This window comes from Penicillium rubens (genome assembly GCF_028828025.1).
Source record: "Penicillium rubens strain IBT 27055 chromosome Unknown utg000001l_segment0_segment0, whole genome shotgun sequence".
Lineage (NCBI taxonomy): Eukaryota > Fungi > Ascomycota > Eurotiomycetes > Eurotiales > Aspergillaceae > Penicillium > Penicillium rubens.
The window spans coordinates 1,930,757-1,947,795 of NW_026890599.1; the positions used below are offsets into that span (position 1 = coordinate 1,930,757).

Genomic DNA, 17,039 nt, shown 5'->3' on the forward strand with positions numbered 1-17,039 from the left:
GCGAAATGTACGGTGAACCAGACCGAAGCCCAAGTAAGCGACTCCGACAGAATATGTGGAAAGTCCGTACAGAAATTCAGGAAGTAGTGATTGGTGCACAAAGTCTTGGGATGACTCTTGCGCTGGTGGAAATTCTGCCCGCAAGCCACCACCGCCACAGATCCCCCTCTTTTGTTACGATGGTACCGGTATGGTAATTCCCCTCCATATTAAAAGGTTTATGCGCACACCGCCAGTATGTAATTTACACCAGTAAACACTCAAAGCTCAACTTGCCCTCCGGTTACTGCATCATCGAAGGGGGCTTTTTTCTTTTCTCTTGACGAACTTGAATCAAAATCTATTAATTCGCTGTTGAGCAAGGTACTCTTGAATCGTCGAGGTATGCTTCTGCTGAAGGTGTCCATGCGGCCCAATACCCCACCCTCACTCTACCACCATCCATCCCCTTGCCGTCTCGCGAAGTCGGAACTAATCCTTATCAGCCATCCCATTGCCTCCTACACTCTGCCGAATCGCTGTCAGGCCCTACACCACCCTCTTCCCTTTCAGAAGCGGGACTCCTCGCGTCTCCCTAACACATACCCAAATCCACAATGGAGGGCCAGAACGAGAACGATGAGCTCTACCCCATCGCCGTGCTCATTGACGAGTTGAAGGTAGGTCTTTCCCTGCTCATGCAGACCATATTGAGCTCACATTTGTTTAGCACGACGATGTCCTTCTCAGACTCAACGCTATTCACCGTCTATCTACGATCGCGCTCGCACTAGGACCCGACCGAACCCGGGAAGAGCTCATCCCATTTCTTGATGGTTTGTCCCACCTTCAATCCAGCTTTCAATCGACTGGCACTCCTGTCTAACAGCGATAGATTCCGTCGAGGACGAGGACGAGGTTTTAACTGCGCTGAGCGAAGAGCTGGGCAATTTTACAGAATATGTCGGGGGTCCGGAATACGGGCACGTGTTGCTCTCCCCGCTGGAGAATTTGGCGGCTATCGAGGAGCCGCTGGTGCGGGAGAAGGTACCATACCAGCTGAAAGTTTCTGAGACGCATGCTGACGTTTCAGGCCGTTGAATCTCTCAACAAAGTATGCGAGCAACTCTCGGAGAGCCAAGTTGAGGAGTATTTCGTCCCGCTAGTCCTCCGCTTGTCAAAGGCAGACTGGTTTACCTCGAAGGTCTCTGCGACTGGCCTTTACTCCACGCCATACAAGAAGGCTACCCCGTTGCAACAAAGCCTCCGACAGCACTTTGGAGCTTTGGTACACGATGAAACCCCGATGGTGCGGCGACAGGCGGCCAACAATCTTGCCAAGTTTGTCAAGGAAATGCAAAGCCAGGTCGTCATCGATGAAATAATTCCCCTCTTCCAATACTTGGCGAGCGATGATCAGGACAGCGTTCGTCTGCTTACCGTTGACATTCTTATTGCAATTGCGGAGGAAATTCCCAAAGAACAGCAACCCAGCCACGGCGTCTTGTTGACATCGCTGCGGAATCTGTTCGAGGATCAGAGCTGGAGAGTCCGATACATGGTTGCTGATCGATATGAAAAGGTACACTCCCTTTGTTGAATTTCCAAATATTGGACGAAACTGATGTACGCAGATTGCCAAAGCTGTCCACGAAGAGGTTGTCACCCGTGACATGGTGCCTGCCTTTGTCAAGCTCCTCAAAGATACAGAGGCCGAGGTTCGGACCGCAATTGCTGGCCAAATTCCTGGTATGACGCTCCAATGGTTTATAGTTGGTACACGACTAACACATTCAGGCTTCTGCCATTTGATCGATCGCGACACCCTCCTCAATGAGATCATGACTAGCGTTGAAGACCTTGTCTCCGACCCCTCTCAGCACGTCCGGGCTTCTCTTGGTACTCAGATCAGCGGGCTCGCGCCTATCCTGGGCAAGGAAGAGTAAGTATCCTGTCTATATGCTCGCAATAACATGTGCTGACCCTCCAGGACTATTGCCCACCTACTCCCCATGTTCCTCCAGATGCTTAAGGATGAATTCCCCGACGTCCGACTGCACATCATCTCGAAGCTCGAGCAAGTCAACAAAGGTAAGTGTTCCTTGATTCCTCTTTTTTCTTTACCCTTAATGTATGCCTTCTAACCTTTTATTTATAGTCATTGGTATCCAGCTTCTCTCCCAGTCTCTTCTTCCCGCCATTGTTCAACTGGCCGAGGATAAGCAATGGCGTGTTCGCCTTGCTATCATTGAATATATTCCACTCCTTGCCAGTCAACTTGGGGTTGAGTTCTTTGACGAGCAGCTGAGCGACCTTTGCATGGGCTGGCTCGGAGACACTGTCTTCTCCATCCGAGAGGCTGCCACTGAGAACCTGAAGAAACTGACAGAGGTCTTCGGTGTGGAGTGGTCAAAAGCTTCTATCATTCCCAAGGTGATGGCCATGGGTCAACATCCTAACTATCTTTACCGCATGACGACGTGCTTTGCTGTTTCTGTAAGTTTCGCCTCTTACTACACCGATCAGTGCTAATTATTAGACTCTTACTCCTGTTGTCAACCTCGAAATTATTGAGAACTCTCTCCTCCCTATCCTGGAACGCCTAGTGACGGATGAAATCCCCAACATCCGTTTCAACGTCGCCAAGTCCTACGCCGTTCTTATCGCCACGCTGCGTCGTCTGCCGGCCGATAAGACCTTGGTTGAGGTGGAGAAGTCCGAAGAGTCTATTGCACCATCACCTCAGAGCCTGGAGTTGATTCAGTCAAGAGTTGTGCCCAGCCTGGAGAAGTTGCAGGAGGACGACGATGTGGATGTCCGATACTTTGCTACAACTGCTGGTGGCAATCCTGATGAGATGCAGACATCTCCTTGAACTATGCAACTGTTCAGCCAATACACAACAAGGCATCCTGTCAGGTTAGAGAATAACCAAACGTCCTTTTCTTTCAGGCGTTTTAATGTAGAGGTTTTCCATGGTGCTTAGCCATAGGTAGTCAAAAGGAAATGCGCAACTAAAGATCTTCGGTGCATATAATCCCACGTACATACTAACTTATCTATGGTGGAGTACGTGCATACGAGACATAGATTTTAAAGGACCTTAAGATAGCCTGGGGTGCTGGAGCTGAGAGCCGTGGAGTGGACCTCGGGAGCCAATCGCGACTTTCATTTGTCAGCAAAAAGCGACACCTGGGCACCTGGGCCAGGGTGTACATCCATCCATGGTTGGACTCGTTGCTTTTCAGTGTCCTGGGGCATATCAAATACACTTATGAGACCAATATCAACATTCTAAACATGCCTCTTTGAACCGCGCTGCATCTCACCAGCAGGTCAGTTGACTTGTGATTCTACAAAACATCATTTATATTGTTCTTCAGTCGCCATGTCGTGGCCGTACCATTTCATTTCTCTCTCCGAGGATGACAAGCTGCATCGCAGGGAGATGCTTGATCTTCGAGGGTGCTATGCACAATGGTCAATTATTGTCGTCATTGTCGCCATTCGAATTTTTCGCTTTTCTTCAAAATCAACCACTAGGTGGAATGGCCTGGTCTCTGGGAAGGCCCGACAGTATATTGTCTGCGGGCTGTGGCTACTATGGCTTTTAAGCCTTTCGATATGGAACAGTGGTGATGGTATGTCTTTGTCAACCAGTGGATTTAAGGAACGAACTAATATCACTTGATACTAGACTATCTCCATTTGACAAAAGCACTGGGTCGAGTTGGCCTGTCCCAACTGCCACTGCAGGTTCTAATGTCTCCGGCATACGTCTCTCAGCCGGCAGCATCATCTGTACTGTCTCTTCTGACCGGTATCCCTCAGCCAATGTTGACGCCGTACCACCGTCTTTTTGGTCGGGCGGTTGTCTCTCTTCTGCTGGCTCACGCCGCGCTGTATACGCTGTTCTTCGTGCAATCCAGCCATCCTGAATCTGGTATACTGCTCTATAAGCGAGTCCGAGACTTGGACGTTCAATGTGGCCTCGTCGCGATATTCTTGGCGGTGCTGCTCGTTCTCTTCGTGCGGCCTGCTTCCCAGAAGGGGCTCCAGGCTTGGCTTGTGCAGGGAACCTTTCAAGAACGCAGAAAGATGTTCTACTTTGGTCATGTATCTTTGGTGGTAGTATTGTGTGTCGCGGTTTACTTTCATGTTAAGCAGGCGCAGCAGTACATTTTGCAGACTCTAGCAGCTTCTGTGCTTAATTGGCTGTGCTCTTGGGCACTACGTTAGTGTTGGCTGGGAAATATACCATGTCTGATGGTCCTTTCTAAAGTCTTTTCTATTGGTCAACATCTTAGTATTAATCCTAGGGATGTCATATATAAGTTTACTTACTCCGTAGCATGACACGTTCATGAGGCCCATTGACAGGGGGAAATAGCATGCGTCAATGGCTTATTTACTCCCAAGGTCCGATTAAACAGTAATTTGTGAGATATTTCGTTTTTGTACTGGGTTAGATCTTGGTTTCTGGGGGAACATCGATCTACATGTATGAAATTTAACCCCTTTTTGTTTTCCCCTTGTGATAGAAGCAACAAAAAGTGAATTGAGAGATCAAGGGGTACGGACTATATATATCGTACACATATATCTACATGAAATGAACTCTTTGGGATATATATTCGAGAATGGGCAGGTCTACTACTGCTTCAGTGGGTTAAAAAATATCTTTCTATCTACCAATATTGCAAATATCCTTGATTTTCCGTAGGACAATGTACATCAATGTCAAAGTACTTCTGGTGACACGTATATGGATAGATTATGGCGGCCCCTGCAGCCGGGCAACGCCACATACTACCTAGTACATTGACCCCTTCAAGAATTGGGGGCCACACAAATAAAAGACTATATTATAATATCATTGATAGTCCTTGTCCTTGTCTCTTTTAAACCCTGTAACTGACAATACATCGGTTGTGACGATTACGTTAGAAAGGGCTTGGCGGATCAGCCCTGGAGGTGAATAGTCCGAGGTCAATTCTAGACTCATGGAAAACCCTCCTTAAGACTTGGTCTCTCTCCCCTTCTTCATGCCTCTCCCCAATGGCAGCATGCGCATCCAACGGCTGATTGTATTACTTGCGATCGGCGTTCTTGCCTGTCTTTCTCTCCTACTACTACGATCATCGAATGCCCCAGAGCAGCATCCCATAGATTTGCCTCCTCCCGAACCGATACAACACCCCCAGCTCCATGCGGGGCAGAACACATACCTACCCGAGAAGGAACACCCGATCACGCGTCTGATTGGAAATGCTCAAAAGGATTTCGATCATGCGCAGTCACGGCAATCGAAAACCCTGGCCGAGGCCGTGAGCGAATACAAGCGCCGCTATAATATGCACCCGCCGCCATTTTTCGACAAGTGGTTCGAGTTTGCCCAGGCAAAAAATGTACAGCTCGTTGATGATTTCGACTCCATATACCACTCCCTCCTCCCTTTCTGGGGTGTGGAACCTAAGACGATCCGCGAACGGGCACGCGAGACACTTGGATTTGACAATGCGGTGCTCGGCGTTCTAATTCGCGACGGCAAGGTGTCCTTAACGGATGGAGGGGGCGACGACCGCAAGTGGCAGCGAGACGCTACTGCCGGTATGATGGGAGCTTTTGTAAAATACCTGCCCGATATGGACCTGGTGTTCAACACCCACGACGAGCCGCGCGTGATCCTCCCTAGCGAAGACCTCCAGCGTTTGGTACAGAAAGCCAAGGACTTTACTATTCCAGCAGCATTCAAGAGAACGCCGACCAATGCGTGGTCCCCACGTGCTTCAGACCTAAACAAAGGCGACCGCATCGACGAGGTGCGCACCACTCGTTTCAACCGCTTCGCACACCAACCGACCTGGACAAACTCCCGAGTATCTTGTCCAGTTGACAGCCCAGCGCGCTCACTCGACGAAGACCCCTCCGACGACGTTGATCCTTATGCGTATGGCGAACTCGGCTTCATCTACAATACCACGGCGGCCTCTGACATTTGCAATACCCCCTCTCTCCGCTATACATACGGATTCTTTGATCGACCCAACGCCTTTGATGTCGTCCACGACCTGTTCCCCGTCTTCTCGCAGAGCAAGATCTCCAGCTTCCAGGACATCATTTACCCGAGTCCCTGGTACTGGGCCGACAAGGTCCCCTACAATCCTGCAAAAGACTATGCGTGGGAAGCCAAGTCCGACCGAATGTACTGGCGTGGCTCCACAACCGGTGGGTTTTCGCGCGCGGGTGGCTGGCGCCGACAACACCGACAGCAATTTGTCGATAATGTCAACGGCTTAGGCACCACCAAAGTTCTCGCTCGCCAGGGGGACAGTTGGGTTTCCCAGGTCACCAACCGTGACGCTTACCGTGATTCGTTCGATGTCAAGTTCACCCTCATCGGCCAGTGCGACCCGGATGACTGCAATGCGCAGACTGAATACTTTGGAGTGTTCAAGCAGGCTGGGCAACAGGATGCGTGGGCGCATAAGTTCCTAGTCGACATCGACGGCAACGCTTTTAGCGGGCGGTTCCACGCTTTCTTGCATAGCAACAGCTTTGTCTACAAGATCGCTATCTTCCGCGAATGGCACGACGAGTGGCTAAAGCCCTGGGTACATTACGTCCCTCTCAGCTTGAAAGGCAACGAATATGTTGAGAGCATGCGATACTTTACCTCCGAAGAAGAGGGCAAAAAGGCCGCTCTTCAAATCGCCAACCAGGGCCAACGCTGGGCACAGCAGACCCTACGAAATGAAGATCTGGAGGTTTGGTTCTTCCGGTTACTCCTTGAGTAAGTACCTCGTCATTCTTTAAGGGAATTCTGCTAACCTGCTCACTTTTTTAGGTATGGTCGCTTGGTAGATGACAACCGTGAACAACTAGGATTCGTTCTTTGATCTGTATATATTCTTTCGACGAGATGATGGCTTTTTGTTTTTTTGTCTGTTAATACCCCGTTTCCTTCGGACTGTTTTCTACCAATAATATTTGTGCATCTGGAGATGGCGTTCGGTCTGCCATTGAGAAAAGCTGTTAAACTGCCTACAGTTTACAGTATAATATGATTGCATTCCTGAATTTGTATCTTAACTATCTAAATGGTCTAAATCATGGATATTCCGTACTTACATACCTCATGTAGGTACCCGCTGTCACCAGGTGATTTTATATCGCTGACTCAGGCGTGACGCTACGGACCGAGCTCCGTTTGCCCCAGCTCTACCTATAGGTAGATTTAATTACAAGCTGACTCCTCACTCCTTCAACGATCATTCCAATATGGGCAAATCGCTATCCCGTGCCTTGGTCGGCGCGGCCGTCTATGTCTACGGCTTCCTCACAGTCGTTTCTTATGGCCTGATTGCCTTCGCGAAAGGCACATACTTAAAACGCCCCACTGAAATCGAGAAACGAGACTTACAGCTTGGTGAGCTATGTATCCACCGTAATGGAAAGTTCTTTGCTGACTCTCTAGCTCGCGCCCGCCTGTGGGATTTATCTAAAGCATTTGAAGGTCTCTCTCACCAGGTTCTAACCTTGCAGAGCGGATTCAAGTTCCACTTTGTCAGTAACGATATCCCGAATACACCGGAAGCTATCAAGTCCGATAAACCATTGGTCATTCTTATCCATGGATTTCCCGACAGCTGGGCGATCTGGCGACACATTATCAGAGATCCCGGTCTGCAAGAGGTCGTTTCGCTCGTTGCGATTGACCTTCCCGGGTACGGAGGAACAGAGAGCCTGGAAGAATATAATGCAACAAATGTCTTGGAGAAATTGACAGAGCTGATCGTCACTCTGCGGACCCAGTATGGTGTGGACTCGGGCAACGAAAGCAACAAGAAGAGAACCATAATCGTCGCCCATGATTGGGGTTGCGTCTTGTCCATGCGTCTCGCTGCCGAAGCTCCGTCCCTGGCGCATCGGTTCATCCTGTCCAATGGACCATCCGTATGTCAGAACACCGGTGAATATCCTTTCTCAACTAACGATTTAGATGAAATTGGTCGAATCTAATATCCGCCGTCTGCTCTTCTCGGCCAATAAAATGCTCGGTAACGCCTGGCGCTCACCACTGCACGCGCGCGTCCCGCTGATGCAAGCACTCCGAACCCTCATTCCTCTCGCCCGCCAACTTGTTCTATCCGGCTATATCTTTGCCATGCAGCTACCAACGCCAATTGTCTGCTACTTCCTATCCGGAGGCCACCAGTCGTTTCTGAAAAAGTGCCACCTCGCCTCGTTCAACAAGGACGAATATACCCCCCTCGACATAGCCAATACCATGGCCAGTACCATGGGTCCGTCCGCCGCAGAATCCGACACCAAAACTTCCAGCGGTGATACCTATCCCGCCAGTGTCAGCGAGCGCGCATTCGCACATGTCATGCACATGGCGGGATATTACCGTGATCGGGCGGCGACAGCGCGCTGGGTCAAGTCCGCTGAGACGGTTGCTAGCTTGCACAGCATTGCATCCGGAAAGCGACTGGCGAGTACCGGAGGTGGACTGTTCGATGAAGGTCCCCCTGGTACTCTCAAAGCTAGCACGACCATTTTCTGGGGCAAGGATGATATTGCCCTTGACCAGAGAATCTGCCTTGATGGGATGGGTGATTACTTGGTGCATGGGTCCCATATTATGCTGCTTCCCCGTACTGGACACTGGACTCCGGTTGAACGTGAGAGCGGTACAGCTTTGATCAACGCGGCTGAATGGGCTGCTCAAGGCGAAGAGGGGGATCTTGGCACGGTCATCACTGAATCGTACCCTGGTGTGCAGGTCACTTTTTCACGATAAACATACATAGGCAATATGTTGGACAACTTTGATATTCAACGTTTTCGTATTGCGGGGGAGGGGGTAACCCGATCTAAAGTGGTTAGGGTGAAGGTGATGTTTCACTTAGACCATTTAGAAGGGATGATCCGTATAAATTTGTAGAGATATCAAGAACATATAATATAGGATATGTATGTACAAAGAGGAAGAGAAGAGAAGGAAATGTACGAAGTACAACATATCCGATGGAGAATGGAGATGATTTACCCGAGTGGGGGGAAGAAGACAACATCGAACTCCACCTGGGCACTTTCCCCCTCGGGAGCTTTGACCTTAATTTGCCTACTCTCGGCCTTTTGCTCTTTTGTCCTTTTGCTTTTAAGAATCTCATTCTCAAGCTCTTCAACTTTACACAACATGCTGTGAAAAGAAAAATATCTCCTGTTTTCGTCCCCCCTCGAATCTGCGTCCGGTCCAGGTACCACAGTCGGTGTATCGCGCTACCGGTCCGAACTGTCATTGGCAATTGACAGGTTAAATATAGCCCACTCTTCTTCTTTTCGTTTTTTTTCTCTGTCCTAGAATCTATCGGTTGTCTGATCATTGTTTTTGCTGTTGGAACTGTGGCGTGATGAATTCCAATGGAGGAGCAGTCTACTGCACGGTATGCTACCCCCCTTTCCTATGCTTATGGTGTCAACTAACGATTGGGACAGCTTCTGTTGAGTGACAATTACCTTCCTGGTAGGTTCCAATTTATATGGAATGTGGAACTACTCTAAATATTTATAGGTGCTATGGTCCTTGCCCATTCCCTACGCGACAATGGTACAAAAGCGAGGTTGGTGGCGCTATTTACGCCAGACAGACTACAATCGAGCACCATCGACGAACTAAGGGTACGTACAGCATTCCCCAAACTATACCTTTTCTTACATATTAGTCCGTCTACGATGAGTTGATCCCAGTGAGCTCAATGGTAAACGATACACCGGCGAACCTCTGGCTCATGGACCGTCCAGACCTGATTGCCACATTCACCAAGATCGAGCTCTGGCGCCTGACGCAATATCAGCGGGTCGTATACATTGATTGTGATGTCGTAGCACTCCGAGCCCCCGACGAACTGTTATCGCTGGAAGCAGACTTTGCTGCCGCGCCTGACGTTGGTTGGCCGGATTGCTTTAATAGTGGAATGATGGTTCTCCGACCTAATCTGCAGGACTATTATGCACTAAGAGCGCTCGCCCAACGAGGTATCAGCTTCGATGGCGCCGACCAGGGGCTGCTGAACATGCATTTCCGGGACTGGCATAGGCTAAGCTTCACGTATAACTGCACGCCAAGTGCCAATTACCAGTACATTCCTGCGTACAAGCATTTCCAGAGTACCATCAGTCTTATCCATTTCATTGGTGCGCGGAAGCCGTGGAATATGCCGAGACAGATTGTTCCGCTGGAGTCCCCGTACAATCAGCTTCTAGGCCGGTGGTGGGCTGTCTATGACAGACATTATCGTCTGCCATCTGTAAGTGATGTGCAATATCATGAAGACCTTCGACTGACATCTCTAGGTACCGAGCGCGCCAGTTGAGATTGAAGAGACGGCATTGGTCCAAGGTGACCAAGTCCATACCCCTCGACATGACCGTGCCCCTCGTTATGACAGCACCATTCCTCATGAGACACAGCCGACGTCTGAACAGCAGCCCTACCGTATTGAAGAACAAGCGAGCTTCGATGATGAATCACACAAAATACCGCCAGTCGACCACAGCCACCCAGAACCGCACCAGGAACATTCTGCTCCTACTGTTGTACGCCATGCTGCTGTGCCTGTATTGAGCATGGTACCGCAGTATGTTCGCGGAGAGGAGCATATCTCAACATTTGTCTCGCCATTGCCTCCTGCGCCAATCACTCTCGCGCTCCGAGTGAGCCACGAAACGTACGAGACACAGATACATGCCCAGACACAGATGCAGTCCCCGAACCAGACTCAGGCGCAGACACAGATACACTACCCCGATGGCCATATTCACCAACCACAGCCGCTGGCGCCGGTGCCTCCAGTCATCGAATACCAATCGCCCCCGTCTCCGGTTCCAGAGGTTCCGACCTTTGAGGCGCCAAGGTCCGAGTGGGATCCCTCACGGTGAGAGTGTAGTGTATCCCTCGTTATCGTCTCCAGTGCTAATATCCCACAGTGGGCCACCACCGGTCAACACGAAACCCGAAGGTATCAGTTTACAACAGAAAACCTACAATATGTCGGAAGACACGCATCTATTCCAACCCCCGTCGTCCTACCCCGAGGCACCGAAAAACATGTGGTATGAGGTTCCAGCCAAACCGGAGCCCAAACCTTCCACGGTCTTCCCCTGGGAGCGTCATGCTCCAAAACCCACCCGCGTCTTCGCCGAGGAGGCACCTGTGGAGTTGGTGGGAGCTCCCGTGATATCTGATGAACCGGAGCAACCTTCAATCCCAAGCGAGTCAGCCCCTCCCGGACCCTCACCTTCCTACACTCGGGTACCGTTCGAACCCAGTGCCGAATCATGGCAAACATACACCCGCTCCAACGCCTGGGATGAGGACCCAGAGATCCAGCGCTACATTGAGACAATCCAAGCGCGGTGCACAAAATCACAAGCGACAAGCCCGGGGGCCCACTCCAATAGCCCGGGGAAATCACCCCCCACCCCCGGCTTCCGCCCCAGCACCAAGATCACCGACTTCCCGACAGAAGTCGAGCGCCCCAGTCTGCCCGTAACGCCGGCCCCAGTCCACCGCACTAGCTACGGGGATGAGGCCTCCGGTACAGCCGCCCTCCCTGCTGCAGAGGGCGTGCCTAGCCAGGAGGAATGGGTGGGTGTCACGGTTGATGTGTTCTCTTCTCTCCTCAACGCAACGTACTTATTGTGGCGATCTACAGAATCCCCTGGCTCAGCTCGAGGAGCTGCATCGTCGGCACTCGGAGGTCTTGGAGCATCCCGAGCTGCTGTTTAGTCGGCTTGCCGCTGCCTCGTACCGTGGGCGTTGACAGTACTCATCCCTTTCTTTACTTTTCTTGGATTTTGGATAATCTGATTCGATTTGTTTTATGATTGAACCTGATTAGAAAGGACATGTACTCCATGTTGTTTTTGCATATGAATAATGTATGGAATTTCTTGGATGATATTTTTGTTGTCAAATAATAATAATAGCGACACTGAACGGAGCATTGAATTCTTCGTACTCTTCAGTTCAGCGTATACGATTCCTCCTTTGCGATTAGAACTATATACAGCGACAAGGATACATGGTTAGGGTTTCCAACTGTTTTCGTTTCTTGCGCTTGTAGCTTATGTGTTTATGATAGAAGAACAAACAGATGCTATCGAATTGCCATCGGAAGGTATCAAGGAAGTTTCAGGGCTTTAAATTGACTAGTTCTGCCAAAGAGCCTGTCATAGGACTTGATAAATACGTTCTAGTCCCAAATTCCCCAGTCCCGGCCCCACATGCAATGAATGAAGGCCGACACTACATCAATAGCTCCATAGTACAAAGTCGGACAGGCACTTGGTGATCGAGGAACTCGAACAGAACAGAGGACGGATCTCGAGGCTTCGATTCCAGTATAGGATGTCTGATGTTCAATGGCAATCAAAGCCTTTCTTTTTGGCCAATGTGTACCAGATCCCAAACACCTTCCAAGGGACCTCCTCTGTATTGGCCAATACGAATTATAGAATTGCGGATAAATGGCTTTGAAGGTCATGTAATTTTGATTGCGTGAGGTAGAGTATCAGGTTAGGTTAGGACAGATGGAAGGAAAAGGAAGAGCCGGGCCTAATGTAGATAAAAACATTTACTCCTGAGCGAAAGTCTCCGCACCACCCTCAGCCTCTGCGGCCTGCTGCTCGGCAAGACGCTGCTGCTCAGCGGCCTGCTGAGCGGCAATAGCCTTGGCACCGTAGTCCTGGCTCATAGGCTGGAGAACGGGCTGCTCCTCCTTGGGCTCGATGATGGTGACCGAGTCGGGGAGAGTCTTCTGGGGGCCGGCCTTGCCCTCGGGGTCGGAGCCGCGCATGATCTTAACCTTGATACCGAGGACACCCTGGCGGAGGAGAACGTGACGAGTAGCGGAGTCGATGAACTCCTTGGCGGGCTGACCGGAGTGGATCATGAAACCGTCCTGTTACTTGCGTTAGCCATAATATTCCTCCCAAACTGGCTTTTTGCGATCGATTCGTCGGATGCAATTTCCCTGGCATAGACGTACAGTGAACTTCATGGACTTGGCACGGGCGGCACGGAGCTTTCCGGACACGACAACCTCGCAACCCTTGGCACCAGACTCCATGATGAAACGGAGGACACCGTAGCAGGCACGACGAACGGCAAGACCGTTAAGGAGCTTGTAGCGGAGGGACTCGCACTGAGCGACAGCGGAGAGACCGCGGTTCTGGACCTTGGCGGCGTAGAGGGAGACGGAGTTCTCGGGGAACTTGAAGCGCTTCTGGATGAGGGAGGTGAGCTCGCGGATGCGGCGACCCTGCTCACCGAGAACCTCCTGGGTGTGGGTGGCACGGACAACTGGAAAGCCCGTTAGTATCAAATCCCCATTCGAATTCCGCAGATCCCATCGCGATCGTAAATCGTTCTCTTCCACCTCTTTTCCAGGCAATTTCACCAGCAATTCTCAAGCGATCACACGATAGATTGGTTCTTCGGGTTTGACGTACTGATGTCGGTGACAGTGGGAGTCACACGGACTTCCACACCGGAGTAGCCCTCCTCGGCCAGCTCGCGCTGGAAGAACTCATTCAGCTCGGCATAGAAGACACCGTCGGCGACGAACTTTCTGCGCTTAGAAATAGCTCCCTGAACAGCGGCCATTTTGACGTTCCTGGTGGTGGTGGAATCGGGGTTGTCGACGGAGGGGATCGTGGTCGAGAGACTTCAATTCTGAAAGTGTATTATTTAGTGGGGATTTTTCGGGACTAGGGCTGCTTGCCCGTTTGGGCCAGGGCTCAACCCTCGCTTGCCGGCGTCTTTCCTGTTTCGTCCTAGCGTCGTCACCTTATCTTTGAGGCAAGATCAAGGCAATAAGGCAGTAATTTTACATCTAACTACTCCAACGTCATTGGACGAATCACTTTATGGTCGTCTCAACACGGATGCATAAAATGAAGTTGTGTAAATGCTTGAAATATCACCCGATTCCTTTGATTACCCCAGGTTCATTGCATCTCCACTTCTAACTTGGTTTGTTTGTCGGTGCGCTCCGCTGGGAACGCAAGCTTAGATACGCCCGACGTAACAGCAGCTGCCATCCCCGATACATCAGTCATTTTACCAGCATTGGCTGGCCCTGCAGTCTCAATGCCAGTCAACACCGTACTTTCCGGGATTTCGCTGGGTGCCGTTGAGGGACGGGGCCCGTTCATTTCCGCATCTGTTCGACCGAATACCTCATTCCACCAACGTGTTTCATTGACACGGGGAAAGATAAGGCGTTCCTTGCCGCGCTGATTGTCATCAATGACTGGGTCATACTGATGGTTTGTGAATTGTTCCCGGCGAGCGAGGAAGTAATCCCAAACGCTACGGGTCCGTTCACTGGCCTTGCAATCCACGCGTTCTTTCTCGTTGTTGAACAAGAATGTGCCATATTGACAGGAGTAGAGATGATAGAGAAGTCGTCGCAGGAAACGCTCATTAAACTCAAATCGCGTCGGATGTTGATGAAGCAGCTGATATGTTGCGTCCAAGAACTGATGGAACACAGGGCTCGTCTCTTTTGGTTTGGTTATCTCCTTCTCAGACACCCCCGAGCGCGGTGTAGCAGGCTTCTTCGCAGGAGTGTCAGAGTCATAGTTTTGAAGTTCTCCATCCGATTCTGGCAAAGAGTCACGGCTATTGTTATCCCGACCAAAGAATCCTTTGGCGCTAAGGAATGCATTTTCAATCGCCTTCCCTGCACCCCCACCGTCACCAAAGGCACGGTTGGGGTCTCCGCCGATGCGTTCATTTTCAATCTGGAACCATTTCTCGCTGTTCAAATGCCCAGACCGGTGTCGAAACATGTGTCCAAATGAAAGCCAGTCTTTTTCTACCAGCACCATGAAGCCCTCCAGGGTCCGAAAGTAGGGATCCAAACAAATCTGGCTCAGCGCACTGAGCTGACTTGTGCGGTCCCAGCCATCAGAACAATGGATCAGAACATGAGAATGAGTAAGACCAACTTGACGAGTGATCAGTTTGGCTCCCTCCAATATCCCGCCAATATGCTTCAACCAACCACTGCGCGCTAGTTGGTCACGATTTGGCCCCAACGGAGTTACATCTGACTCTTTCAAAGCATCGATCACCTTATTGAGCGAGTCTCGCATGACATGGATGTTGTCAATACCAAGGTATGCCTTGGTAGCGAACTTGTAGTTGTCCATGTTCTCTGATCCAAGTCCAACAGCCTGCATGGCAAATGCATTCACCGTAGGGCGTGCGTCCACGATTAGGTTCGACTGCTGTGCGCCATATATGGAGCGATGATCTTCAAGATCGCTACTTGTAGCAGCTAACAAGTCGTCCTCGATTTCCTCGGCATTGTTCAACTCGGGGACCATCACCTGGCTCATCTCCGGACTGCTAGAATCTGTTTCTTTCTCGGTGGCTGAGAAACTCGCCAACGGCCGCTCGGATCGAGAAGTTAAGAAGATAGCAGACATAAGCTTCTCGTCTTGAATGCTTCGGTTCTGGCGGACACCGACCAGCGGCTGTGAGCTTCTGGTGATGGTGCAATTATTGACAGGGTGAAAGTATGTGAGTGCAGGAATCCTTGCTCGAGATCGATAGCGCCCTGCGTAATTAAGTGTGTTGTCGGAGATGGAACAAGGTACAGGGATAAGGGCGGGATAGGTCGGGGAGAACTAAGACGAGTTAGTAGGACACATTTAGACTGGTTCGCGCGAGCATACCTCGTAGTTCATATTGATCTCTGAAAGACGCCATGCCTTTCCTTCCTCCAAGCAGCCCTGTCGTGCCCATTCCTTGCGCGGGTCATACAGCTCCCACCCATTAAACTCCTTTTCTGGTGGGGGAGGCTGATAGCTAAAGGCATAAAGCTTATCGATGCGACTGGATTTGCATGTCCACTGCTTGATACTTTCAAAAACATCCCGTGCTTTGTGCTCATTTACAAAGTAGAAACAGACGAATGTGAAGTCTCGGCATCGGAGGCGGATGGAAGAGAGCTGGCGGGAGGCGGCGGGAGCTGGCCGCAAGGTGCAGAAAGCGATGATAGGGTATGTGAACCACAGCTCTCTAGGTCTTGTTGTCACGCCCTTTATCTGGTCTTCCGGGGATATTGGCGGGATGTGCGAAAAGATGAGGTGGTGAGGGGTTAAATGAAGGGTGCCATCGACCTGCTCTCCGCGGCGAGCTAAGGTCACATTTTCAACCTGGAGTGACATGGTCAGTGAGTGAGATGTATATGGCGCCCAAGGTAGGTTCTCCGGACCTTAGCAATCCGTGTTTTCTCCATGCCGTGTAAATCACTGGCGCATAGTCTTCATGCTGAATATGTTGGGTGAGGGGAACGGTGGGAACGGTGGGAACAGTAGGATCGGAGGGCACGGTAGTGATCGCAAGTGAAATAACTCAATATAGGCATATATATTTTATTGTCGTGTAATCAATCAGGGCCACTAATCAGTTCTAAGCACGTGGGCACCTGCCTGAGCAGCCTTGGACGTATTTATGAGGCGCGTGGAGTAGTTGGGATGAGAGGTGTTACACGTCACGAGCCTTGATTGTGGGGTCTCAGGTCACGCCTACGTAGAACTCCTCTCCGTGTATACATATAAACACTTTTTGCTACCTACCTAGGTAGGTGTGTTCAAGTGAGAATAGAATGGTCTAAAGGCATCTCAGTCTATGATTTTACTTTACGCTAATGATTATTCAGGGATGCACAGGCTTAGTCGAACACTTGAGTTAAGTATAAAGGTATCTATTGACTGATCAATCCACGGGCTTTAGTTAGGTCGCAACATTCGAAGTCTACAAAATACACCTCGTCCTGGTCAAGTCATTCTTTGGCCCATTATAGCTTTGAATAGCTGCACACATGTGCACCAATTTACATGCATAGCAAGTCAAACCCTGAAACCAGGAATCAACGACCAAGGCCAGCATCCAGCTCTAGCCTTCACGTTACCTTTCAAGACTAGACTATAAATTATGTCGCCAATTTCTTTACCTCCTTCGAGGACATTCCCCA

General features: G+C 50.3%; 7 protein-coding genes across 7 annotated transcripts; 5 read left to right on the forward strand and 2 right to left on the reverse strand.

Moving 5' to 3' along the window:
• Positions 1-596: 596 nt before the first annotated feature.
• N7525_000770 (protein phosphatase 2A structural subunit TPD3) lies at positions 597-2,854 on the forward strand (the record flags this gene model as incomplete). Its single annotated transcript, XM_002562014.1, has 9 exons — positions 597-659; positions 710-815; positions 875-1,026; positions 1,073-1,561; positions 1,614-1,728; positions 1,777-1,921; positions 1,970-2,070; positions 2,138-2,475; positions 2,519-2,854. The coding sequence occupies 9 exons, from the start codon at positions 597-599 to the stop codon at positions 2,852-2,854; spliced, it is 1,845 nt and encodes a 614-aa protein (XP_002562060.1).
• Positions 2,855-3,367: 513 nt separating this feature from the next.
• Positions 3,368-4,218, forward strand: N7525_000771 (ferric reductase-like transmembrane domain-containing protein; the record flags this gene model as incomplete). Its single annotated transcript, XM_002562013.1, has 2 exons — positions 3,368-3,620; positions 3,677-4,218. 2 exons carry the CDS (start codon positions 3,368-3,370, stop codon positions 4,216-4,218), a joined length of 795 nt encoding a protein of 264 aa, XP_002562059.1.
• Positions 4,219-5,024: 806 nt separating this feature from the next.
• Positions 5,025-6,878, forward strand: N7525_000772 (putative capsule-associated protein CAP1; the record flags this gene model as incomplete). The annotated part of the gene is made up of 2 exons (XM_002562012.2): positions 5,025-6,772; positions 6,827-6,878. 2 exons carry the CDS (start codon positions 5,025-5,027, stop codon positions 6,876-6,878), a joined length of 1,800 nt encoding a protein of 599 aa, XP_002562058.2.
• Positions 6,879-7,260: 382 nt separating this feature from the next.
• Positions 7,261-8,785, forward strand: N7525_000773 (alpha/beta fold hydrolase; the record flags this gene model as incomplete). Its single annotated transcript, XM_061211672.1, has 2 exons — positions 7,261-7,935; positions 7,982-8,785. 2 exons carry the CDS (start codon positions 7,261-7,263, stop codon positions 8,783-8,785), a joined length of 1,479 nt encoding a protein of 492 aa, XP_061070898.1.
• A 580-nt stretch (positions 8,786-9,365) lies between these two features.
• N7525_000774 (uncharacterized protein) lies at positions 9,366-11,776 on the forward strand (the record flags this gene model as incomplete). The annotated part of the gene is made up of 6 exons (XM_061211673.1): positions 9,366-9,431; positions 9,484-9,511; positions 9,560-9,666; positions 9,711-10,304; positions 10,342-10,922; positions 10,975-11,776. Exons 1-6 carry the CDS (start codon positions 9,399-9,401, stop codon positions 11,774-11,776), a joined length of 2,145 nt encoding a protein of 714 aa, XP_061070899.1. The 5' UTR covers positions 9,366-9,398.
• Positions 11,777-12,623: 847 nt separating this feature from the next.
• N7525_000775 (40S ribosomal protein uS3) lies at positions 12,624-13,654 on the reverse strand (the record flags this gene model as incomplete). Its single annotated transcript, XM_002562009.1, has 3 exons — positions 12,624-12,950; positions 13,038-13,351; positions 13,501-13,654. 3 exons carry the CDS (start codon positions 13,652-13,654, stop codon positions 12,624-12,626), a joined length of 795 nt encoding a protein of 264 aa, XP_002562055.1.
• A 344-nt stretch (positions 13,655-13,998) lies between these two features.
• Positions 13,999-16,230, reverse strand: N7525_000776 (phosphatidylinositol-3-phosphatase YMR1; the record flags this gene model as incomplete). The annotated part of the gene is made up of 2 exons (XM_002562008.1): positions 13,999-15,687; positions 15,736-16,230. The coding sequence occupies 2 exons, from the start codon at positions 16,228-16,230 to the stop codon at positions 13,999-14,001; spliced, it is 2,184 nt and encodes a 727-aa protein (XP_002562054.1).
• Between the last annotated feature and the right edge of the window lie 809 nt (positions 16,231-17,039).